This window comes from Lissotriton vulgaris, chromosome 6 (genome assembly GCF_964263255.1).
Source record: "Lissotriton vulgaris chromosome 6, aLisVul1.2, whole genome shotgun sequence".
Taxonomy (NCBI): domain Eukaryota; kingdom Metazoa; phylum Chordata; class Amphibia; order Caudata; family Salamandridae; genus Lissotriton; species Lissotriton vulgaris.
Window position 1 is genome coordinate 1,093,877,972 of NC_141694.1, and position 25,710 is coordinate 1,093,903,681.

The window sequence follows — 25,710 nt, forward strand, 5'->3', positions numbered from 1 at the left end:
CCTGCTGGTTAAAGAAAAAAAGAGAAAAAAAACATTTTAGAACCACACGTGGCACCACCCTGTACACCCCCGCACATGTCTAGTTTTCAGAAATGTATGGGTATAGTAGCTTTTCCTGGGCAGTGACTGAGCTGGGGACCTAAATCCTCAGCTACCCACATTGTAAAAAAAAAATATGTTGGTTTTGCTGGGTAAAATATGATGTCTCCAGGTCGTGCTTTGGAATGTGTTGCACACTAGCACTAGGCAAACCTCATGTGATGTACCATTTTTATCAGGAAACACCTGAGAACACTTAATAGTAGAACATTAGTTATTACTAATTAGCTTTCTCTGCCTATATGCCTTCCAAATGTAAGCCAGTGCAGAAGAAAGAAGTCATTTTTCGAAATGCTCTCTAATTCATAATCTAGTATAGGTACCCATATATTCATAGCTCTATGAATACCCACTGCTTCTCAATGCAGTATCTTGTGTGCATTTCAGAAAAACATAGGTTTCTTACATATCCATTTTTCACTCTTCATATTTTACCATAATAATTGCTCTATATTCACTACACGATAAGCGATTGTAAGGTGCAGCTCAGTTACGTTCTCAAGATACGATTCCTATATATCCTTACGACCACAAAGGTCTAGCAGACGTAACTTTATATTGTTTTTGTGAATCTGCGATTGTGCCAAGAAGTCACAGATAAAAATGATAACTTCACAAATTTCAGTTTTTCTTAAACATTCATTCTTTTTTAGTTCACAAGTAAGTTTCTTAGGGAAACCTTGAGGAAGCTACACAAATAACCTCTGGCTGAATACAGAATCTTCCCTAAATTTCAGAAATGTATAGATTTCTGGCATCACCCATAGGTTTCACGCTTGTTTCTACCACAAACTGTAAGTGGATTAAAAGCACAAAAATTAGAAAAACTGGGATACCTCTTAAAAAATGACAAAAATGTGTCTTTCAAAATGTTTTATTTTTTGATACAGCTCTGCATGTTTCTGGTGGTTTTAGCACAGCAAACCTTTTATTGATGCAATTTCTAGGAAAAGAACCAGACTCTTTTGCAGAGCACTTTATGTCAATTTTTCCCCCAAACCCCAAATTTAGCTATATTTCAGCTATTTTCTTGGTCTCCTCCAGGGGAATCCACCACCTTGTGTATCTTTAGAATCTATTTGAAATTGGTAAATCAGGGCGCCAATTTAGTGTGGATACCTTATGTGGAAAATAGTTATGGAGGCCTAAGCGCAAAGTATCCCCAAGTAGCCAATAAAGTGCGCAGCACTGGGGTGAAAAAGCCTCAACAGTTAAGGTTACAAGTTGAATGTCTTAGTAGAATCTATGAACACTGCCGTAGTACTGTTCTGGGGATCAAGTGATGGGAAAAAGTGCTGAGCTATGGGAAGTACGGCATCCAGGAATAGAACCCTATTATGGTTAAATGAGCTTCAGAAATAACGAGAGGATTCTACGTGATAACATCTTAGCCAATCTTTTTTTATCTATATTGTTCATCGACTGTGGGTAGTTGTAGTCCTACTACTCCGGTGGTTTATCTGGTTTTAAAATTGCTACAATTAAGCGGTTTCAGAAGGAGAGCGGAGAATACTGCTATCTAGCCTCTTCATACATTGGCCGGAGATGGGGCGGTAGTATTTGTGAAAATTCCTTGTAGATGTGGACAGGCATGCCGTCTGCCCCCGGGTGCATTATCAGCTAAAATGCTTTTGATGATTTGCATCATTTTTCCAGTAATTAAAGGTATGGTATGTCTGTGCATGACATCCAACCAAGCCAGCTTTATGGTGTCAAAGAAGGATTGGATGTCCTCTTGGGTAGGAGTAGATTTAGATTGATTAGAGTAGTATAGTATTGTGTGAAATCTTGTATGATTTCATCCACTCTTGGTTGTTTTCCTAACCAATCTCTGTGACATTCTTGATAGCTAATAGTCAGCGGAGCAATTGTGCCAGTGTTTTCTCCCTTCTATCTCCTTCAGCTTATATCAAAGTCTTGGCTTCCTTACTCCGATATTGTACCTCCTTTTGAGCTGACTTGTTATATTCTTCAGGTTTGATATTGATAACCCGTGGCACCTGCATATCTCCAGTTATAAAATATGTTTTCCAATGGCATGAAGGCCCTTCTCAAATAGGTACCAATTCTGTATTTAGTGTGAAGAACTCCTGGATGACCGTGTTGATTTATGACTTAAATACAGGGACGCGAAGCACAGTAGCCGGCTGCCTATGTGAGAAGGCCCTTAGTTTGGCGCAGCCCTCGGACAGCCAGCCAGAGCAGCACCAGATCATGCCTTGGGAGTCGGCATGGCTGGTAACCAACCAATCTGAAAGAAACACGTTAGTGTTAGATTCCTTACCTTAGAATATCCCCAGGCGTCAGTCTGGATCCGGAAACTTTTGCGTAGCAGTACCCCTGCGCGTCGGTAGGCGTCGTCTGCAGGCGTCCCCTGCGGCTCCGCGTCCGTCGTCGGCGTCGTGCGCCGTGATGACGTCGCTGGAGTATATAGACGCCGCCTCCGCGCGCTGACGTCAGTTCTTCTTATTTCCGCGCCAGTGGACGCAGATCTGAAGAGCAGTACTCCGGTCTTTTGACCAAGTTTTTCGAATTGTTATTTCACTCTTTGTGCCTGATAGGATGCCTGGGTTCAAGCACTGTGATGACTGTGAGCGCACGATGTCGGTCACGGACCATCACCGCCTCTGTCTCCGGTGTCTGGGCCCCGAACACGACGTGGACTCCTGCGTCGACTGCCGGGCCCTCACCAACAAGGCTAGGCGGGAGCGGTCCCGCAAGCTACTGGAGCTCCGGGTGTCGGCCCCACGTCGGGACCGGGAGCGGTCCCGGTCCGGCCGGAGGTCGAGAGAGCGTTCGAGGGAGCGGTCGCGGAGCCGCGCCGAGCGTTCCGGAAGTCGACACCACTCGTCGGGCTCATCAGGTAAGAAGCACAAGAAGTCGGGGCGTCGTCATCGTACCCCCGACTCCCCCCGACGCTCGCGCGATGCGGCCGGGGGCTCGGGTGACCCCAACCCCGCGGCTCCGCGAGAGTCGCCGGCGCGGCCTGCCTCATACCCTCCGGTCCCTGGGCACGGCGCGACGCCTGAGGAGATCGAGGCGTTCCTCATGGCCATGAGAGCGCTCGGTTCTCCGACGGGGCCTACGGCGCCTTCGGGCCCAGTGCCACCGTCTGGGGGCCCTAGCGGTTCGGGTGTCCCTGCCTCGGCGCCGTCGGGTGCTCCGGCGCCGCCGACGGCTCCGACCCCGGCGCCGCAAGGGCCTTCAGGATCGGCGCCGGCTGGTCTTCCGGCCTCTCCGGCGCCGTTACCATCGGGGTTACCCCCGACGCCGTCCCCGCGCGGCGCCGGTTCTCCGGTGCCGGCTCCGGCCGGCAACGGGGCTCCGACGCCGGCTCCGGGCGGCGCCGTCCCCTTACCTTCCCCGACGCCGGACGCGGAGTCGGACCGGCGTCGCTAGACGCCGGTGGGGCCCATGAACCCCGAGGAGCCGGTCTACATCGTTGACTCCGAATACGGAGAGGATGAAGAGTTCGGTGAAGGTTGGGAGGGGTCCGAGGACCCTCTGTCACGCGAGTGCCAGTATGACCCGGACTGGACAGGTGACTTGGGGGATGCCAGTGGTCTGGACGACTCTCCTAACCCTGGGTTGATCTCTCCTCCATCCATGGCATCGGTGGAGGGAGCTGCATATTCAGTGGTGCTGATGAGGGCTGCCAAGGCCTTACACCTTGAGCTCCCCGTCGCAGCCGTGAGGCCTAACATCCTCACTGAGGTCTTCAAACCGCAGTCATGCCCACAGGAGCCACTGCTGCCGTTTAATGAAGCCTTGTCAGACGTTCTGTTGGGCACGTGGTCCAGGCCCGCTTCAGGTGCGCCTGTTGATCGGAACGTGGCCAGGCGCCACCGTCCTTGTCCGGACGACCCCAAGTTCCTGTCTACCCACCCCACTCCTGAGAGTCTGGTGATCCAGGCCTCGACCTCCCAGTCCGCATTCCCGTCGGCCCCGCCCGACCGGGAATCCAAGAGGTATGACCAGTTTGGCAAGAAGGTCTTCTCGTCCATTAGTTTGGGCCTGCGGTCTTGCAACACCGCTTGCCTCTTGGGCCGCTACACCCACTCTGTGTGGGATACGGTCGCGGAACTGCTGCCAGAATGCCCCATGGAGGTGCGGGCAAAACTCGGTCAGGCTGTGGCTGAGGGCCGAGATGCAGCTAAATATTCGATACGGTGTGGTCTTGATACGACCGACTCGCTGGGCAGAGCTATGTCAACGACGGTGGCGATTCGTCGCCACGCCTGGCTGAGATCCGCCAACTTTTCGGCGGATGTCCAGAATACATTGATGGACATGCCGTTCGATGGCTGTCACCTGTTCGGTGACAAGGCGGACCACGCGCTGGAACGCTTCAAGGACTCCAGGGTCACGGCCAAGTCCTTGGGTCTCTCGACCCAGCGTCAGCAACCGGGTTCGTTTCGTCCCTTTCGTGGCCAAGGAAGGGGCGCCCCCACACGTGCTGCCAGCCACACGCCGCAACAATCCTTTCAACGCGGTGGCGGCCGTGGAAACCGCCGTGGTGGCGGTCGGGGACAACGGCGGGGTCAGACCACACCTCCCCCCGCAGCATCTGCCTCAAAATCCTCCTAGTCCGTGCTTTCGGCCCCATGTGACGCCAGTGGGTGGCAGGGTTCGCCATCACCACGCTCACTGGCGCACGATCACTTCGGACAGGTGGGTGCTGCAAATCGTCCGAAGGGGCTACTCCCTCCCCTTCGAGACCACTCCTCCAGCCATGCCACCGCAGAACCACCGTGTGTCGGGGGACCACTTGACACTTCTGCAGGAGGAAGTTACGGCCCTCTTGGCCAAGGGGGCCATCGAGCGCGTTCCTGGGCCAGAAGTAGGGCGTGGTTGCTATTCCCACTACTTTCTGGTACCCAAGAAGGACAAGGGGGGCCTACGTCCCATCTTGGATCTAAGGAACGTCAACGGCTTCCTCCGGAAGGAGAAGTTCAAGATGTTGACGTTAGCTCAGGTCTTGGCTGCTTTAGACCCACAAGACTGGATGGTAGTGTTGGACTTGCAGGATGCCTATTTTCACATCCCCGTCCTGCCGGCCCACCGGCGTTACCTGCGGTTCACGGTAGGCCAGGAGCACTTTCAGTTTATCGTGCTTCCCTTCGGCCTTACCAGCGCCCCACGGGTGTTCACAAAGGTGATGGCGGTGGTCGCAGCCCATCTGCGCAGGTTGGGGGTTTCAGTCTTCCCCTACCTAGACGACTGGTTGTTGAAGGCGGGCTCGCCCCAGACAGTCGTCCACCACCTTCAGATGACGGCAGACCTCTTGCACGACCTGGGGTTCTCCATCAATGTGCCGAAATCTCACCTGTGTCCCTCTCAAAAGCTCCTTTTCATCGGAGCGGTTCTGGACTCGGCGCAGTTTCGGGTTTATCCTCCGGAACGGCGGGTCCGGGATATTCAGGCTTTGATTCCCATCTTTCAGCCGCTATCCCGGGTTTCGGTCAGGTTGACGCTGCGGCTGCTGGGACTGATGGCTTCCTGCATCCTTCTGGTGCATCACGCCCGGTGGCGGATGCGGGCTCTGCAGTGGGACCTGAAGTTTCAGTGGGCCCAGCATCAGGGCAACTTGTCCGACCACGTCTTGATCTCGGAGGGCACTGCGAGACAACTGCAGTGGTGGCTTACGGACCGCGATTGGGTCAGAGGCAGATCCCTCTCCCTTCCCCAACCGGAGCACGTTGTCGTGACGGACGCGTCCCTCCAGGGCTGGGGTGGCCACTTGGGAGAGGCAGAGATCAGAGGCATCTGGTCTCCGGCGGAGTCCCGGCTCCACATCAACCTGTTGGAGCTGCGGGCGATTCGTCTAGCACTGAAGGCATTCCTCCCCTTTGTCAACGGGAGTGTGGTGCAGGTGTTCACCGACAACACCACCGCCATGTGGTACTGCAACAAACAGGGCGGAGTGGGGTCGTGGGCCCTTTGCCAGGAGGCTCTGCGCCTCTGGCAATGGCTGGAACGTCAGGGCGTGACTCTGACGGTTCAACACCTGGCAGGTTCCCTGAACGCCAGGGCGGACGAACTCAGCCGTCGGTGCTCGATGGATCACGAATGGCGTCTGAACTCGGACGTGGTGCAAGGTCTCTTTCTGCGATGGGGAGAGCCTTGGTTAGATCTATTCGCCACAGAAGAGAACGCGCAATGTCATCAGTTCTGCGCGTTGGAGTTTCCAAGACGGCACTCGCACGGCGACACTTTTCGGCGCGAGTGGAGTTGCGGTCTGTTATACGCCTTTCCGCCTATACCACTTCTGCCCAGAGTGCTGAAGAAGATCAGGCGCGACCGGGCCCAAGTCATCCTTGTGGCCCCGGACTGGGCTCAAAGGTACTGGTATCCCGAGCTACTCAGCATGTCAGTCGGTCCCCCGATCCGCCTGCCCCTTCAGGAGGACCTTCTGTCGCAGCAGCAGGGGACGGTTCTCCACCCGAACCTGTCCAGTCTCCACCTCCCTGCTTGGAGATTGAGCGGCGGCAGTTGAGGCTATTTGACTTGCCTCCTGAAGTCTGTGATGTAATTCTGGCAGCCAGGCGTCCCTCCACTAAGTCGGTATACGCCTGTCGGTGGAACAGATTTGTGGCATGGTGCACAGCAAAGGCTGTGGATCCACTCTCTGCCCCTCTTTCCGAGGTTCTTCTGTTTCTTCTCTCTCTTGCCCAGCAGGGCTCTGCTCTGGGCACTATCAAGGGCTACCTTTCTGCCCTTTCAGCCTTTTTAAGGCTTCCTGATCAGCCTTCTTAGTTCAAATCCCCGATTGTAACTCGATTCTTGAAGGGCATCACTCACATGTTTCCACCTGTTCCGTTTGTGATGCCTCAGTGGGATTTGAACCTGGTTCTGACCTTTCTGATGTGTGCTCCCTTTGAGCCCCTTCATTCTTGCCCTCTCCGTCTCCTGACTTTAAAGACGGATTTCCTGGTTGCCATCACCTCTGCCAGGAGGGTGAGTGAGCTCCAGGCTCTTTCTGTCAAACCTCCTTTCTTGTCCATTCATCCTGACAAGGTGGTTCTGAGGACTAGACCTTCTTTCCTGCCCACGGTTGTTTCGGCCTTTCACATCGGGCAGTCCATCACCCTCCCTTCCTTCTTCCCGCCTCCGCATCCTTCAAAGGATGAAGAGCGGCTCCATCGTCTGGACCCAAAACGTGCGCTTGGATCGCACACGCCAGTTCCGGGTGGATGACCAACTGTTTGTTGGCTACGTGGGTGCGAAGAAGGGACGGGCGGTCCATAAACGGACCATCACTCGATGGGTCGTTCTCTGCATCAAAGCGTGCTACTCTTTGGCTCGAAAGGAGCCTCCTGTTGGGCTGAGGGCCCATTCCACTCGGGCCACGGCGGCTACTACTGCCTTGGGCCGGGGAGTCCCTTTGCAGGACATTTGCCAGGCGGCTACGTGGGCCTCGCTGCACACTTTCGCGAGGCACTACTGCCTGGACAGTCAAGTCCGGAGGGATGGCTTCTTTGGCCGTTCTGTCCTCCAGGACTTTCTGGTGTAGGAATGTATTGGTTTGCAGACCCACCACCGGGGTTGGTATTGCTGGGGTATCTATTCTAAGGTAAGGAATCTAACACTAACGTGTTTCTTTCAGATGAACAAGTTACTTACCTTCGGTAACGATATATCTGTAAGAAACATTAGTTAGTGTTAGATTCCTTACCGAACCCACCCATCCTCCCCGTTCTGCGAACTGATACCTAGGGTTAAGGACATCCCTTTCAGGGCCCTAGTTTTACATGGCACCAGTGTTGGTTCCCTCATGGCTCTGCGTCTCCTGGCGCGGAAAAGCTGTGTACAAAGAACTGACGTCAGCGCGCGGAGGCGGCGTCTATATACTCCAGCGACGTCATCACGGCGCACGACGCCGACGACGGACGCGGAGCCGCAGGGGACGCCTGCAGACGACGCCTACCGACGCGCAGGGGTACTGCTACGCAAAAGTTTCCGGATCCAGACTGACGCCTGGGGATATTCTAAGGTAAGGAATCTAACACTAACTAATGTTTCTTACAGATATATCGTTACCGAAGGTAAGTAACTTGTTCTTTGTCAATTCTGGACCATATAGTTGTAACACATGTAGCCTCTTTAGAGCCTGGTTACCATGTTTGCCAGATATCTTTCCTGCTATTTTCAGAAATAATCATATGAATTTGTTGGGCTGCCAGTGGACGATGATGGAGAGTTACACTGGATCTGTCCTGGAATGAGTCAAGATCAAATTGAAATTTCCATTCCAAATGAGTGCCTTGCGGATTAGATTAACTTATTTTCCCTAGACTTCTTGATAGAAGTTGAGACTGGGTATTTGGTCCATACACATAGGCGCTTGTGATATTTCTTTCTAGCAAAGTGTAATGTAAGAGAATGTACCTGCCCTCCCGGTCCCAAATATTCTTCTGGGGGCATTGTGTGGTTTAATTCTTAACAATGATAGCAAAGTCTCTATCATAAGCTGAGTGGGGGGGCCTCATTTGCTGATTCAGTCCAAATAACACATATTCTTGAAATTGTACGCTCAGTAAGGCGGGTGTCTTTAAGAAGGCCAGTATTAACATTGTGTCGATTTAGATAAGCAAATATCTGGTGAACTTTATGTGGTTCATATATGCCTTGTATATTCCATGCTAGTATTTTAATGGTATGTATATTTATCTGCAGTTAATGGCATGTTGGATCAGCTTTGGGATACCAGTTTCCTAATGAGGCAGGTACTTGTGCTGTGCTCCAGGCCATGGCTACGCGCCATCCTGTGGAGCAGTCTTGCTCATAACAGCAATACCAGTATAGCTCTCTGTGCCTTCCATCCACCACTCACTCTGGTTTACCCAGCAAAGTAGAAACATTTGTTATCCCACCCACAACCTAATGTGAACCTCTAAAACTAGAAAGTTACACTAATGTTTTATCAAAGTCATTGTTGAGAGCAACACTAAGGGCGTCTAGATCCGCATAAAACAACTAACAATATTAGGGTACTTCATACAATTCCAATTAAAGATATCCCACGGGCAGCCAAGGTACAGTGTCAGCTCCAATCTCAAGAGAGAGAATGCAGCAGATGAATAAGAAAGGACTAAGTACCATTTTATAATGAAGTGATGATGGAAGATTATTAAGCACTCGAACAGCACTTTTAAGTGAATTCATCTGAGCAGGGGAAACCACATTTGGATGCAGTAGCTTGTGACACAATCTGACTCAACAACTGCGGGAATGCTTGGGTTTATCAGTTAACCATACTGTAGTAAAGGAATAGAATACTAAACAGTAGTGGGGTGACAGGCGATCAGTACTTGGTAAATACAGGACAGTGATTAGTACATTACCGAGGCAGTTAGAGGACTGCTTGCTCTTTCATTTCTGCGATCTGGCGGGTTTTTGTTCGTTTGTGACAAATTTGGCAGCATGCTTTGAATCCATCGAGATGTGTTTTTTTTCCTTCTTAAAGCTAATAAGGAGCTTTGCTGGGTACAACAGGGTGTATTGTTTTCTTGCGTTCATCGGGTTGCATTTGATGAATGATACTCTTGTCTAATTGCATGCACTACAAGAGTGAAGTCAGAGTATATGGAAATCTTATTGCCTTCATTTACCCTTGTTGCCTGGCCAGCTGCAGGATATTATCTCAGCCGTTGAAGTTCAGTAGGCAAGTGATGATTGGTTAAGCATGAGCACCCCTTAAAGGTCACGAACCTATGTGCACGCTCTACCGAAAACATGGAGATCAACTCCTTTCTTACAGACATGTTGCCTAGCATTTCATGGGAAGATTCCATACCTGTGGACACTGAAACCCCCAGAATTTGCAGATTTTTGCAATGTTATCTAGCCTCCAAATCTTCATTCTTGGCTTTGATTATCTATAATGCCTTTTCCATAATCAAAAGATTGTTGTTGCATATGTTAGCGCCATCCACCATGTCTGACAAACTATGTCTAGGTTTTCAATCCAGTCATCATGTCTGTCCTTGTGTTTGTTCATTCAGGCCACTGTGTCAGTTTTAGAGTTGATCATAATCAAACTTTAGTTAATTTTGGATAATAAGCTGTACAGAGACTACTCCACTGATTCTCTAACCCCCCAGCATTTGGCTGGGATTAGGTGTCAATATTGAATGGAGGGAATGAGCAGGCCTGCCATACTGAAGTTCACCTCATAGCTGTGTGTAATATGTACATTTATAGTGTTCACACAACTGGGAGACAGTGTTGTGTCTAAGTGATGTGATCAATTGCTTGACAAGCAATCAGTGAGCTGCCCAGGTAGCGTAGAGTACCCTTTATCAATTGCCATTCAAAACTTCTTATAAGGAAAATTGTCACAAGTGAGGCACCCACCTGGATAATTATCTCCGCCTGCAATCTGGTCCAGGGCTGATTAATGTAGGCAGCATGTTGGCAGCTGACAAGGCAGTATGGCATCCTGGCAGAGACCCATCACTCCCATGATCAGGATACGTACAACAAAGTAAGTCACTAGAAGTACACACCAGTCCCTACCGCTATTCAAGGGGCCCCATCCACACACCACAGCTGCAGAGTAATTCATGACTGGGGTGTGGTGGGGGAGGCACAAGTAGATCTACAGGAGTCTCACCCGCCGATCAGCAGAATTGGAGGCTGACGAGGATTCAATGCCTCCAGTACCTCCTGCAGCCGAAGCAATATTTCACAGGACCGATGCTCCCTGCCACCACATGCTTCGTGCTTGTTAACTCTTTGGGCTGCTTTCGGCTGTGAAATTATTCAGGAGGCCCATAGGATGGAGAAATGCAAGCTACAGCAAGCCCATCCTCCAGGTCTCTAATCCTGCAGGTTGCTCGTCTTGATGGGCACTCTGAGCGCTAGATTTATGATGGCTATCCCGCTCAACTTTGAGCGTCAGCCAAGGGCAATATTCTTGCAGCCCAGCACTTTGGTGCCCCACTTCCATCTTTTATTAGAATTATTCGTCTACCCACATTTGATATACTGAAAAGCCTTCACATGGGCAGACTGTAGCAATCTGTTCACTGGCTCCGGTGAGGGCAAAACACAGCTGCGACTCCTCCTTTTTAAGTCTTTGTCCATGACCTATAATGTCTCCTCAGTTTGTCTTCTGATTAGAACTTATTTCAAAATATACCTTGTAGAAAATGGAGCTCCACCTGTATTAATGCCCAGTGAATGCCTACTACAGCAGGAGTTATACTGGAAGGCAGGAACTTCTCGGTCATGCCAGACACACTGTTGAACGCTGTTCCAGAGACCTTACAGTATGGAAAATAGTACTTTAACTTAAGAAATGCTATGAAAATGTGGGTGCCCCCAAAGTAGTAAGATAACTGTTTGTTATTTTCCAGGGCAATATGCACATATCCCTGGGCCTAGGTGTTCACTTGTGCTAGTCAAATTAAAATATCAGATTCCAGCCTTATATGGGGGGAATAGAGGGGGGTTCAGAGTTTGTCACCCAGAATTTGTGATTTATGAAGGAATTGAGTATTCTTCCTCACAGGAATCCTGAGAATAAGCAAAGCAGTTTATAATCCTACAAACTGGTTTAAAATCAGTAGTTCAGCACTTGAAGCTCACCTCACAAACTGCCCCCAACCCCCATTATGAATCAATTTGAACAATCTAGGGCAATTAAAAGGTCATCTGTAAAAAAATGTAATGCTTAAATATAATAACATTTACTAATGCGTACCTGGCTCTGCATGTGTGCAGGGCAAGGTTGAAGCCAAGAATCCATTGTCTGTGTAAACTGATGTAAATTGCATATCATATTTCCTTCCTTTAGCACTGCATGAATACTTTTGTTTCTTGTTTTGTATCTTTTCACAAAATCCTTTCGTCTAATAATTTTAATTTGCATTTGACTAAAGTTGGATGCAGAAAAAGTTAAACTTGATGAGCTTGCTAGATATCTTGTTTATGATGTGCTTCTACCTCTTCATGTTTTACAGGCATCAATGATGGTGCAGCAGCTGTTATATTAATGCGGAAATCGGAAGCGAACAGTAGAGGTCTTGCCCCATTGGCTCGAATTGTGTCCTGGGCTCAAGCAGGCATAGATCCCTCTGTCATGGGAGTAGGGCCAATCCCAGCCATACGAAAAGCAGTAAGTGATTTACTTATTCTCTTTCTGTTAGGCAGGCTCCGTTCATCTGCGACTTGACTTGTGTTCAGTACATTATTCAGATGTCAGTAAGTCTTTTCTTTTGTTCATCTAAAGGTTGAAAAAGCAGGATGGACTCTGGAAGGTGTGGATTTGTACGAAATTAATGAAGCTTATGCAGCAGCATCTTTAGCAGTAATGAAAGAGCTAGGTTTGGATCCAGAAAAAGTAAGTATAATTTCACAATGTTCTGTAACTGGAAATGAGCATTTTCCCCTTCTTTTATACAAAAGAAATACATTGGCAGATGGGGAGTGAATTAATCTCTGACATAGCCACAAGGTACCTCTCCCTTCAGTCCCATTGGCAAATAGCATGCCTTCTGTTAAGAGAAATCTGTTTTTATAGAATTGGTATCCTTGGTGTTTCATAGAGTATTTCTAATTGAGAATCTCTTTCAGTCCTATGGTAATCTAGACATTTTGCAGGACAGGCACCAGAGTAATCAAAATTGGCAATAAACAGATGATTGGATATGGCTTCTCTCTGTATCAGGACTGTGACTGTGAATCTGTTTGTAGGATACTTCTGAAAAGAGGTATCAGGTAGGTATGTGTAAGTTAATACAATTGTTGAGATAGGTGGAACAGTTGTGCAAAGCTTTATATGCATGCATGCATGTGGAGTTTGAAGAGTGCCTGCTTGTGAATGAGGAGCCAGTAGAGGTATTTGAGCTGTGGGTTGACGTAGGTGTACCGGAGTCTGGCAGCTGAATTCTTTATGACCTGGAGTCTTTTGGTCAGTTGTGCATGGATTACTACGTAGAGTTTGTTGCTGTAGTCCAACTTGCTGGTGATGACAGCCTGGATGATGGTTCTGCATGTGTTGAAGGTAAGCCACTTGAAAATCTTCTTGAGTGTGTGGAAACAGGAGGCAGAGACTGCGTCCACTTGGTCTGTCATAGCAAGCTCATTGTCACCTATTATTCTGAGGGTCTTCATATGTGTGGTTGGATTGGATGTTCGTCCAAATTCATCAGACCACCATGTGGAGTTCCATATCAAGGTATATTTACTAAAGAGGACTATGTCTGTCTTGTCTGCGTTGAGCTTAAGGCGGTTGTTTTTCATCCATCTGGAGACTTCGAACATGCAGTCGGAGAAGTTGGTTCAGATGTTCGATGTTTTATCATTGTGAAAGCAAATGAGCTAGGTGTTGTCTGTGTAGGGCAGAACCTTGATTTTGTGGGTGTGAATGATCCTGGCGATTGGGGCCATGTAGGCGTTGAATAACCTGAGACTGAGCAAGGCTCCTCCACAGAGGAGTTTTGCAGGTGAAAGGAGTCAGGCTGACCGACTGGGCGCAGCTGGTTAGGAAATAACAGATCCAGCTGCCCACTCGTCACTGCATGCTGGAATCGTGTAGTTGTGGAAACTTGATGGGGTGGAAGACCATATAAAAGGCTGTAGATAGATCCAGAAGGATGAGGGCAACTATGTCTCCTCTGTCCTTCAGTCAGATGTCGCCTGTAGCGGTGATGAGGGTGGTTTCAGTGCTGTGGTTGGATCTGAAGCTGGAATGGGTGGTATTGAGGAGGCTGTTGTCAATGAGGTGCAGGGCTAGATATTTGTTCATAATCTTCTCCATGACTTTCGCCGGAAAGGGTAGATGGGCTGGTAGTTGGCTATTGTTTTAGGGCTCCTTTAGGATAGGGAGAACTGGGAGGTGTTTCCAGGCATTTGGGAAGGTGGCTGATTTGATTGAGTCATTCAGGTTTGGGGTTAACCGATGTCGTCCAGCCCTTTAAAGAATATGTGATAAGGGCAAGGGTGCGATGGTTGCTCTGGAGTGTATGGTGCACATGGTTGCTGCGGTTTCATGATGGTGCGCTAGGTGGTCAGAGTGGTTCTCTGGGCATTGGCAGTATTGGGTAAGGCAGCTGCAAGGGTAGAAGTGTCCAGTTGGGGCTCGAAGATGTTGTAGATGCTGGAGATTGTGCTGCTGAAAAAGAGGGAGAGCTGGATCTAGAGTTATTATGAGGGAATGATGCTGGTGGAGCTTGCTTCCAGAGAGGTGGATTCTTTCATGATGGTGAAGATATAGTTGGAGCAGGTGGTGCTACTTTCAATGAGCTAAGTTAGAATGAAGCATTTGGTGGCTCTTATTTGCTGAAGGCATCGTCTGAGGGTTGATCTGTAGTTGCTCTTGTCACTGTCGCCCTGACTTTGCCTCCATCTCTGTTCTAGCTGCTTGCAGTGATGCTTCATGAGTTTAAGCTCTCCTGTGTACCAGCTTGCTTGTGGTCTGAGGCTTTTCTAAACCATCTCAACAATGGCTTTATAGCTAAGATGAAAAGAAGTGGGACATCTCAACAGATTCTCCTCAAGACAAACTTCTAAGACAAGCTACCCTTTTACTCTAGCCACAGCAGTGGGGTGGCTGTATGCCTATCGATTTTAGTGCCATGAACAGGAAGCGCAATTTACTGGCATCAAGACACTTTCTCAGCATCTATTGACTCTATTGAGAGCGGTTTGTCCCTTGTCTTTGCATGTTCAGTACAGTTGTGGAGATGTCTAAAGTTTAATCTTGTGGCCCAGTATTAAACTGGGTAAAAAAAGAAAGTAGATGATTCGCCAAAGTTTTCACTAGGATCTTTGTTTCAGTGTTCTAAGAGATTTTTGCCTTTAAAATTAACAATTTTTTGCAGTTTCCCCTACTTAATTTAGTATTATGACAGTTGATTTTGCTCTTTTCTTATGCTCCTCTGGGAGTTTGTTCATTATTTCCTTGATGTCGTCTCATTGTTAGTGGCCTTACATATTGAGGGCAGTAGAATTAGCAATACGCCATTGCGTTGCTGCCTCCCTTTCCATCTTCCTCCCCACCATGTTCCCTGTCGCTAAACTGGTCAGGGACATTTGCATACGCTTTTCCTCCAATCCCTGTACTTCAGAGAGTACTGGAGAAAGCCAGGCAACCAGGACTTAACTAATTCTCAAAGGGCAAGGCGAATCTGGTACTCAAGCCTACTTGGACTGTCCAAGGGGCAGATGATAACATTTAAGGCAGAGAGGACCTTCTGACAACGCAAGGGGGTCAAGTATTTCACCCGAAACCTGTAACAGTCTGCCTAGCAGCCTGGCTCCTGAGTACATAGTTTGGACATTTGAACTTACCACAAAGAACAATGAAGATACTAAAAGAAACAAGAAAGCCAACCACAAGACAATGCTCCGCAGCTAAGTGAAAACAGTTTCTCATATGGTGTACAGAGAACAATGAGCGCGAGCATGAAGAATCTTTCTAGATTCTTTTAGAAGGCCCTCACTCACCAATCTGGTTGGTGACATGCTTCATCATCGGGCCCCAACGGGAAAGGAAGAGTGGAACGCCAGAATTACTGCAGACCCCACCCTATAGGAAATAGTTGAACAATTTATTCAGCCTTTTTTCCCACACTCTGTTTTTAGTGTGTCTGATTGGCCATTTAATAAAATTTTGCTTGGACACAATCCAGACAATTTTAAAACACTTTCTCACAACACCACAAAATCCAGCTCCGCAGTAATTCTGGCGTTGCAGCACACCGGGAGGCACTTGGCCTCTCCTGGTGGGGCCCGATGATGAAGCATGTCACCAACCAGGTTGGTGAGTGAGGGCCTTCTAAAAGAATCTAGAAAGATTCTTCATGCTCGCTCTTTTTCTTATGAACTACACTCTTTTGTTGTTTATAAAGCTTTGATTGGGGAACCAAGAGTGTTCCTTTGTACCATCCCTCACTCTCTTGTTGATACTAGGTACAGAGAACAATAGCCTAAATTCAATATCTGCACATGAAACAGTGCTAATATATCTTACCCACTTGCTAGACAGTAAAATCAACTACTCAAGCCTCAAGGTTTACTTGGCAGCGCTTGTAGCTTACACCAGGGGAGCATCATGTAAACGTTTTTTCACATCACCAGTCATCAAAAGGTTCCTAGAAGGTTCCAAAAGAATTGCACCCACAAGGAAGGCTCCAGTCCGTATGTGGAGCTTAAACACAGCTCTAACACAGCTGATGACAGAACCGTTCGAACTTATGCACAAAGCAGAACTCCGGTATATCACAACAAAGACTGCATTCCTAATTGCTATAACATCTCTACGGAGAGTAAGTGAACTTCAAGCATTAACTATTGAGGAACCATAACATGCAAATCCACTAGGACAACATTGTCTTCGGGACCAATCCTCAGTTCCTATCTAAGATAGTAAGCAAATCCCACATGGATCAAATCATTCAACTAACCGTTTTCTTCAAAGACCCACAAACGCAGGTAAAAATAATCCTTGATACTCTGGATGTAAGAAGAGCCTTACTGTACTATCTAAACATTAAACTCCTGGCCAAGAGCTCACTCAACACAGCAAAAAGGAGCAACCCTAGTCTTTATGGCCAAAGTGCCAGCTAATAGACACTGTATGTCCAGCTGCTACATGTGCATCTCCACACACCTTTACCAAGCATTATTGTGTGGAGATACAGATGACCAAGGAAGCTCAGGTGGGACAAAAAGTACTTCAACGTCTGTTCACAAAGTCTTCCATATCTCACCCCAACAATCCCAAGGAAGGGAAAAATCTAATGCACAGCTCGTGAATCCAGAAAAAGATTCATGCTGCAAACAAAATGGTTACTTACCTACCAGTAGGAGTAGTTTTGCAGCTTGAAATGGTGGGAGAAAAGATCACGTTACAGAAAGAGAAGGAACTTAAAACAAGAATAGTAAAGACATACCCTTATTTACAAAAGAAAGGAGAAGAAAAAAGAATCCAAAGATGGCTACTCTACACAGGAACTTTCGGGATGCCATCTGACATCACACAAGGGATGCGCCTTGACCCTGCCACCAGGTATGTCGCCCCCCTCAGCCGCCACACGCTCCTCCTGTGCCGCTGTCCCACTGCTGCCACCGCTGTGACCAGGATCGCCGCCTGAGCCCGTCCTGTGCTGCCCTCCTCGATTTTTTTTTTTTTTGGGGTTTTTTTTTTTTTGATTGTTTTTTTTTTAGTTAAATTTACTTTCTCTTGCCGTTACTGGTGTTGTCACTTTCTGCTACTGTTGCTTTTTTCTAATGTTCTTGCTCTTATTTGCCACCCCTTGTGCCCTCTCTCCCCCACGTCCCCTGTTTTTCTCTTCTGTACCACCCCCTCCCTCTCCCCTCCCTCCCTCGCACTTCCCGCTGCTACCTCCCCTGCGGGCCGCCCCCCTGGTGCCCCATTCGCCGCCCAGCTGCTCTTCCCTCCCTCAGACCCTCATATGGAGGCCGCGCAGCAGACGCACGCAGCGGGCGCGCCAAAGGCAAGCCCATCTGCGCACGTCTGCGCCTGGACCGCGCCCAGCGCTAGAACCCCTGGCCCACGCCAAAGCCAAGAAACCTGACGGAAGTATGACCCCCACCACCCTCCACGCACTCAACACCGGCCGACCATCTGCCTGCTACCAAGCCACTCCGAAGCGCACCCACGGACCCTTCTCCTGCCAAACCTGCAAATTTCCTGCGTCCGAACCTGCACCCGGACCAGGCAACAACAACAACCACCTCAAGTGCATCCTGCTCAACACCCGCTCCGTCCACAAGCACGTTGTAGAACTCTGGGACCTCCTCGATACAACAACACCAAACGTCTCCTTCCTCACAGAAACCTGGATGAACACCTCCTTAGCCCCCGACATCGCCATAACCATCCCGGACGGCTACAAGATCACCCGAAAGGACCGCGTCAACCAAACCGGAGGAGGAATAGCTTCATCTACAGGAACATCATTTGCGTCACGACCAACTCCGAAGATGCCCTCGCCACTGTTGAACACCTACTCTTCCAGATCCACACCGACCCCAAGACCACCCTTAGAGGAACCCTCATCTACAGACCTCCGGGCCCACGCACACAATTCAGTGAAGCCATCGCCGACTTCATCAGCCCACATGCCCTCGCCTCATCAGATTACATCCTCCTAGGGGACCTGAACTTCCACCTAGAGAATGACAACAACAACACCACCACCCTGCTCGCCAACCTTAGACTCAAGCAACTGGTGAACACCCCCACCCACTACGCCGGCCACATGCTCGACCCCCATCTTCTCCGCTAGCAGCCACGTTGCCTTCAGCCACTCCACCGGACTACACTGAACCGACCACAGCTGCATCCACTTCACCTTTAAGAAGACCACATCCCACTACCGCCCGCAACAGATCCCCCGTAGATGCTGGAGCAAAGTCACAGCAGACCAACTGACCACACCTGTGAGCCAGAACTCTCCAATCAACACTACTGACACCAACGACGCAGCCCGCAACCTCCCACAGTGGATCGTCAACTGTGCTGACGCCCTTGCACCACTGAAAAACCCCCAGGCAAGCCAGTCAACTGGAAAACAACATGGTTCACAGATTACCTCAAAGAAATACTGCCGAACACTCAAGAAAGCCTGGCGCTGCGAACAGACGACAGAAAACATGTCAGCCCTCAAGAACGCCACTCGCAAACACCACCAGCTGATCCGCACCACCAAAAAGAGATTGTTCAAAGAACGGCTGGACAACAACACACACAACAGCAAGGAACTCTTTAGCATCGTAAAAGAGCTCTCCAACAACATCCCACCATCGCAAGACCTCTGCAACTCCCTCGCCATGTTCTTTCACCGCAAGATCGTCGATATCCACAACCGCTTCGGCGCCCAGACCCCACCCCCAGCCACAGAACCAACGCCCCATACAACCACCCTCAGCACTTGGACTCCCATCAGCACCGAAGACACTGCTCACGCTATGAACACCATCCACTCCGGCTCTCCCTCCGACCCTTGCCCTCACCACATCTTCAACAACGTCGTAAACAACTCCCTCGCATCCGCCACCTTCCCAGAGAGCAGAAAGCACGCAGAGATCAACGCTCTACTGAAGAAACCCACAGCGGACCCTAAAGACCTCATAAACTTTCACCCCATCTCTCTTCATCCCTGCTAAAATTATTGAGAAGATTGTCAATAAACAGCTGACCACATTCCTCGAGGCCAATGGATCCCTCGACCCATCCCAGTCCGGATTTCGAGCCAACCACAGCACCGAGACCGCCCTCATCGCAGCTACCGACGACATCAGGACCCTACTTGATAACTGAGAAACAACCGCCCTCATCCTAGACCTCTCAGCCGCCTTTGATACAGTCTGCCATCGTACCCTAATATCCCGCCTCCACAACGCCGGGATCCAAGGCAAAGCCCTGGACTGGATCACCTCGTTCCTCTCCGACAGAACCCAGAGAGTCCGCCTCCCTCCTTTCCACTCCGCGGCCACTGAGATCTGCAGCATACCCCAAGGCTCATCGCTCAGCCCAACCCTCCTCAAGATCTACATGAGCCCCCTCGCCACCATCCCACGCAAACACAACCTCAACATCATCTCATACGCCGACGACACCCAGCTGATACTCTCCCTCACCAAAGACCATGCCACAGCCAAACTCAACCTCCAGGAAGGAATGAAAAACATCGCTGAATGGATGAAACTCAGCCGTCTGAAACTGAACTCAGACAAGACGGAGGTCCTCCTCCTCGGACCATCCCCATCCGCTTGGGACGACTCCTGGTGGCCCACAGCACTGGGCACCGCACCGACACCCACTGACCACGCACGCAAACTGGGATTCATCCTGGACTCCTCCCTCACGATGACCAAGCAAGTCAACGCCATCTCATCCTCATGCTTCAACACCCTGCGCATGCTCCGCAAGATCTTCTGGTGGATCCCTACCGGAACTAGAAAGATGGTCACCCAGGCCCTCGTCACCAGCCGACTAGACTACGGAAACGCCCTATACGCAGGAACCACAGTCAAACTTCAGAAAAGACTCCAAAGCATACAGAACGCATCCGCACGACTCCTCCTCGACATCCCCCGCCACAGCCACATATCAGCCCACCTTAGAGACCTACACTAGCTCCCCGTCAACAAAAGGATCACGTTCAGGCTCCTCACCCACGCACACAAAGCGCTCCACGACATAGCTCAATACCTCAACTACCGCCTCACGTTCTACACGCAAACTCCGCTCCGCCAGCCCCACCCTCGCCCTTGCCACCGTCCCACGGATCCGCAGAACCACCGCCGGAGGAAGATCTTCCTCCTACCTGGCAGCCAAGACGTGGAACTCCCTCCCCGCCCACCTACGACTGACCCAGGACCACCGCACATTCAGGAAACCCCTCAAGACCTGGCTTTTCGAGCAGTAGCGGCACTCCCCCTCCCTCCCCCTCCCTCCCCCAGTGCCTTGAGACCCCTACGGGTGAGTAGCGGGTGAGTAGCGTGCTCTACAAATGTATTGATTGATTGATGGACATAACACAAAATGGTGGTGGACGACACCCACGAAAAAAAAGAAACTGAAACAATTCTGGACCCAACCACTAGATGGTGGTATAATGCACAACATGAGAATCCAGAAAACTCTTCCAGCTGCAAAACTACTCCTACTGGTAAGTAACCATTTCGTTACTACCCCTTGTTTAATTTTGTCCCTTAGACTGTTCACATTCCACTCTGGCACCTCTCTAAGGAATTTGGGGTGTAACACCCATTTCATGTAACCATTGGCCCAGATTTTGTTTATGGTACGTATGAGTTTTCATAGTTTTATTTTTGTAGTCTGTTGTGCAGATGATAAATTAAGTATCTGATAGAGACATCTAGCCGCAGATTCCTTAACTTAGAATATACCCCAGGTGCCAGTCTGGATCCGGAGATTCTTCAGCAGTACCTCTGCGTGCTGGGGGACGGCGTCGCATGGCTCCGCCCTGACGTCGTGCACGGATAGGACACCAGTGGAGCTATATAAGTCCTTCCCAGCACGCTGATGTCAGTTTTCTTCTTTTCCAAGCCTAAGACGTGGATTCGGGAGAAGCGGTTCCTCTGTCCTGTTTAGTTTTAGGCTTTACTGACACCTTTTCGCGTCTGGGAACAGTGTGCCGATGCCATCGGGCTTCAAATTGTGTGAGACCTGTACGCGGCCGATGTCGGCGACGGATCTGCACGCGATCTGTATGTGGTGCTTGGGTGAGCACCATGACTCCGTGGAGTGCGATGCCTGTCGGAAGCTGAAACTGAAGTCCCTGCGGGAACGTCTGATAAAATTGTTGTCCGCCCGGATGTCCCGTTAGTAATCCGAGCGTCGCCAGTCTCCGCCTCGAGCTGGGGATCCGGTCCAGGGCAGGTCTCGGAGTCGTTCCCGAGGACATCGTTCACCATCCTCAGGTAAGCATAAGAGGAACTCACAACGGCAGTCGGCCTCACGTGGTCATGACGTCTGTTGCCCACCCCCTATTTCTGGAAGCCTATTTCCAGGCTCTGCTGGCCATCTTTGGGTCGACATCTCTCCCTGGTGTGCCTTCGGGCCCCACAGAGGTGGTAGGGACTCAGATTGGGAGCTCGCCTGCGGGTTTGTCCTTGGCGCCAATAGAGTACCCTGACTCCGGTTCCGGGGTCGCCGTGACGTCTGGAGTCGGCCCGGTGGGGCTTCTGATTCAAACCTCGGGCCGCAGCATCAGGGCACAGTCCTGTGGGGCTCCCTGCGATGGCATCTGCTGAGGCCGCAGGAGGTGACTTGTCCCCTAGTCGACAATGTCCCCCACCGCAGTCTCCCATCGCTGTGGATGTCAGGTTGACGCCGGTATTTGGAGTCTCCTTCGGCGATCGACATTGATGTGGGGCCGTCTCGACATCATTCAGAGACGGTTTTTCCTCCTCCTTTGTCCCCCCACCCCCACACTGTTGCCTACGTGTCCCCCAGAACATGTTGATGTGGAGCATCTACAGGCCCTTGGGCATCCTCTGGCTATGGCTCTTGGCGGACGTGTTAGCCTGCAAATGTCCCCTAATTATGATCTGCTGTCGCCACCTTGAATGGCCACAGAGACTAGTGCAGCCTTTTCACAAGTTGTTTGCAAAGCTGCGGACATTTTAAAGTTCCAACCTCCTTCTGTCTCTCTGCCTTCCGATCTCTTGTTGGATCTGCTCCACCAGGGCAACGCAGATGATGAGCCCTTTCACCATTGGCGTATAACATTCTTCTGGGGACCTGTGCAAGGCCCTCCTCGGGGGGCCCAGTGGACCGTGCTATCGTACATAGTCATCGCCAGGCTCCAGATGACCCTGTCTGTTAGTCCGTCTCCACACCCTAGGGCTCAAGGGCTGGTTGTCCCGGCAGCCTCAGCTTCGCTGCCGTTGGCCTCTCCTCTGCTACTCCCACCTACTGAGGAGTGTTGTTGGTTGGAGACATGTGGTAGACAACTGTTCGCTTCCACAAGCTCAGACCTTTGGTCCTTGAACACATCCTGCGTGTTTGCATGGGCAACTTTCGCCCTGGGACTGTTGAGCGCCTCCTTCCCTCTCTTCTGGAAGGCCCTCAGGCTGACCTGACTCAAGTACTGCAAAATGGTTGTGAGTTGGTCAAATGTTCTGTTCGATCATCCATGGACACCACTGACTCTGTGGGTCGGGCTATGGCCAGGTCATTCTCTCTGCGTCGCCATGCCTGGCTGCGTGATGGCAGTTTCCTGAAAATATTCAGGAGCGTCTCCAAGATTTGTCCTTTGATGGGGCCCATAGTTTGGACAGTCACACGGACTCAGCGGTCCAGCGTCTTATGTCTAGTTTGATGTAATTGACATTGTTTTGAGACCATTGTTGCAGTCTTGTTTGCATTAGTTGCAGTGTTGTCACTGCTTTTCTCTGGGTTCCGTCTCTGGGTTCATGTTATTTACCAGACGGCCGGTATAGCTACACAGCTGTTTCTGCCATTATTTTCGTCTCCTCTGCGTAAGAGCTAGTCTCAAGAGGTTCTCCCTTGCTTTTATTGGGGTGTGACTTACCCTATGTGGGGTATTCGTTAATTATTGTTTAGCCATTTTACCTTACCACAGGAAGTGTTCTTCCTGGGTGGTGTGTGTGTTTAATGTTCCAGGGACGGTTCTTTCTGGATGGTGTAGGTCCTGACTGATGTTCATGCAAGTTCCTTTTCGAATTATCTTATTCCCCGCTGGGGAACTTTTCCTACTACTTCATGCTGTGCGCTCTCTTTCATGTTGTGGGACTTCGCCTTTGGTACGACCCACCCGGGTAACGTAGTCTCTTTGAAGCTACATGGTGGCGTAGCTCTCTTGATGCTTCCATCCTTGTCTGTTATGGTTGGTCCGTACTTCTCCTCTTCCTGCCTCTGAGGATGCAAGCTTATCCAGAGTATTGTTTGGGATTACGCCATGACAGACTCATTCCGGCGTGTTTAACTCTTCATTGTGTGCCTTGGCTGTCTCTCTGGCATTCACTGTATTTCCGCCCTCTGTTGCCTGTTAGCCGTCTCAGCTGTCGGCCATTAGCTCTTGTGGGCATGTTTTTCTGTTCCACTTCCGGTACAGTTTCTATCTGCTTTCAGTTCTGGCACAGTATGTGGGTACACACTGAGCACGTTCACAGGCACTGGGTGCCTGCTGGTCCATCTTGCGCCATAGCGTTGGCTGTGTTCTTATCTTTGAGGTATTGTTTGCTCTTTAACCTCTGGTGTTGGGAAGCCCTTATGTCCTTGGTCTTCCCTCTGCTCCTGCCAGGCAGGGGCTCAGGTCCATCTGCTCCTGGTCTCTGTCGACGTTCTTCCTGGACATCTCTCTGTTTCGAGATGGTCATGGTGAATTATACAGTGTCTGTATATATATGTGTGTGCGTGTGTGTGTGTGTGTGTGTGTGTATATATATTTATTTATAGTGATGTCACTGACCATGTCATGAATGATGTAATATGTGACATCATCAGCAGTGGATTGCGGGTGCGCAAAATATAGTTAGTACAACTAACTATATAGGAGCAATTTCAATGGTTTTTTAAATGCTAATTCCTAACTATATATGGCCTTAAACCTATGGTTTTTTCAGTGAATTTCAAAGGTTTTTTAAATGCTAACTCCTAACTATATATGAACTGAAACCTATGTTTTTTTAAGTAAATTTGCAAGGTTTTTTAAATGCTAATTCTATTAGCGGATAACGTTTAAATATGTTCATATCCTTCTGGGACCACTTTTTAAATGCTAATTCCTAACTGTCAGGCGTGAAATAAATTTCAAAGGTTTTCTAAATGCTAATTCTATTAGCGGATAACGTTTAAATATGTAAATATCGTTCTGGGACCACCTGAGCAGCCCTAGGGGGTCAGGGTGTTTCTACCCTGCCCCCTTTTTGCGTTCTACACGTTTGTTTTTCTGCTTCTTTTGTGCCTCGGTCTACCTAGCACAAGATGAATGCCAACACTTCCTGGTTAGAAGTGTTGACAGCCAATGAGCATGCTGCTTTCCTGTGAAAAACGATTTACAAAAGGGGGTGGTGATGAACAGAGTGTCTGAATTGAGCAGACCACTCTTACCCAGTCCAAAGATCAGGGCTTGATCCATCACCGTTATTTATCTCACTGCCCCATCCCAGCTCAGAACCTGGCTATATGCAAATCAGTCTGTCCCTGGCCCAGTGCATCATGGGAACAGGGCAGACTAAACTACCAAGCCAATTCTTTACCAGAAAGGAGACAAGCTACCGGGGACCGGTTTCTGGCATTTCAGCCTCTTCGGCCCGGCTTGCTTGAATCCTGATGGAGCAGTGAGAAAGGGACTCATGTCTGAGTATACCCTGCCACACCTATAGTGGCCAAAATCGATTTACAAAAGGGGGTGGTGATGAACAGAGTGTCTGAATTGAGCAGACCACTCTTACCCAGTCCAAAGATCAGGGCTTGATCCATCACCGTTATTTATCTCACTGCCCCATCCCAGCTCAGAACCTGGCTATATGCAAATCAGTCTGTCCCTGGCCCAGTGCATCATGGGAACAAGCCCTGATCTTTGGACTGGGTAAGAGTGGTCTGCTTAATTCAGACACTGTTCATCACCACCCCCTTTTCTGAATCGTTTTTGGCCACTATAGGTGTGGCAGGGTATACTCAGAGATGAGTCCCTTGCTCATTGCACCATCAGGATTCAAGCAAGCCGGGCCGAAGAGGCTGAAATGCCAGAAACCGGTCCCCGGTAGCTTGTTTCCTTCCCAGTGTAAGAATTGGCTTTTGTAGTTTGGTTTGCCCTGTTCCCATCATGCACTGGGACAGGAACAGACTAATTTGCATACAGCCAGGTTCTGAAACTGGGATGGTGCAGTGAGCTAAAAAACGGTGTTGGATCTAGCCCTGATCTCTTGACTGGGTGAGAGTATTCTGTTTAATTCAGAGACTCTGTCCCTCACCACCCCTTGTTGTAAATATGCTTTCCTGTGAAAGGCATGCTGATTGGCTGCCACTGTCTGTCAACACTCCAAACCAGGAAGTGTTGGCAGCCATCTTGTGACTCGGTAGAACCAAGGCACAAGAAAGCAGTGAAACAAAGGTGCAAAACACGCAAAGGGGGCAGG

General features: G+C 49.6%; 1 protein-coding gene across 1 annotated transcript in view; it reads left to right on the top strand.

The window, feature by feature from the left end:
• The window catches only part of ACAT2 (acetyl-CoA acetyltransferase 2), a 212,302-nt gene that overhangs the window by 167,158 nt on the left and 19,434 nt on the right, over positions 1 to 25,710 (top strand). Inside the window, exons 7-8 of the mRNA XM_086927156.1 lie at positions 12,066 to 12,220; positions 12,335 to 12,445. Of these exons, the coding sequence (XP_086783282.1) occupies positions 12,066 to 12,220; positions 12,335 to 12,445 (266 nt within the window). The remainder of the gene's footprint in view (positions 1 to 12,065; positions 12,221 to 12,334; positions 12,446 to 25,710) is intronic.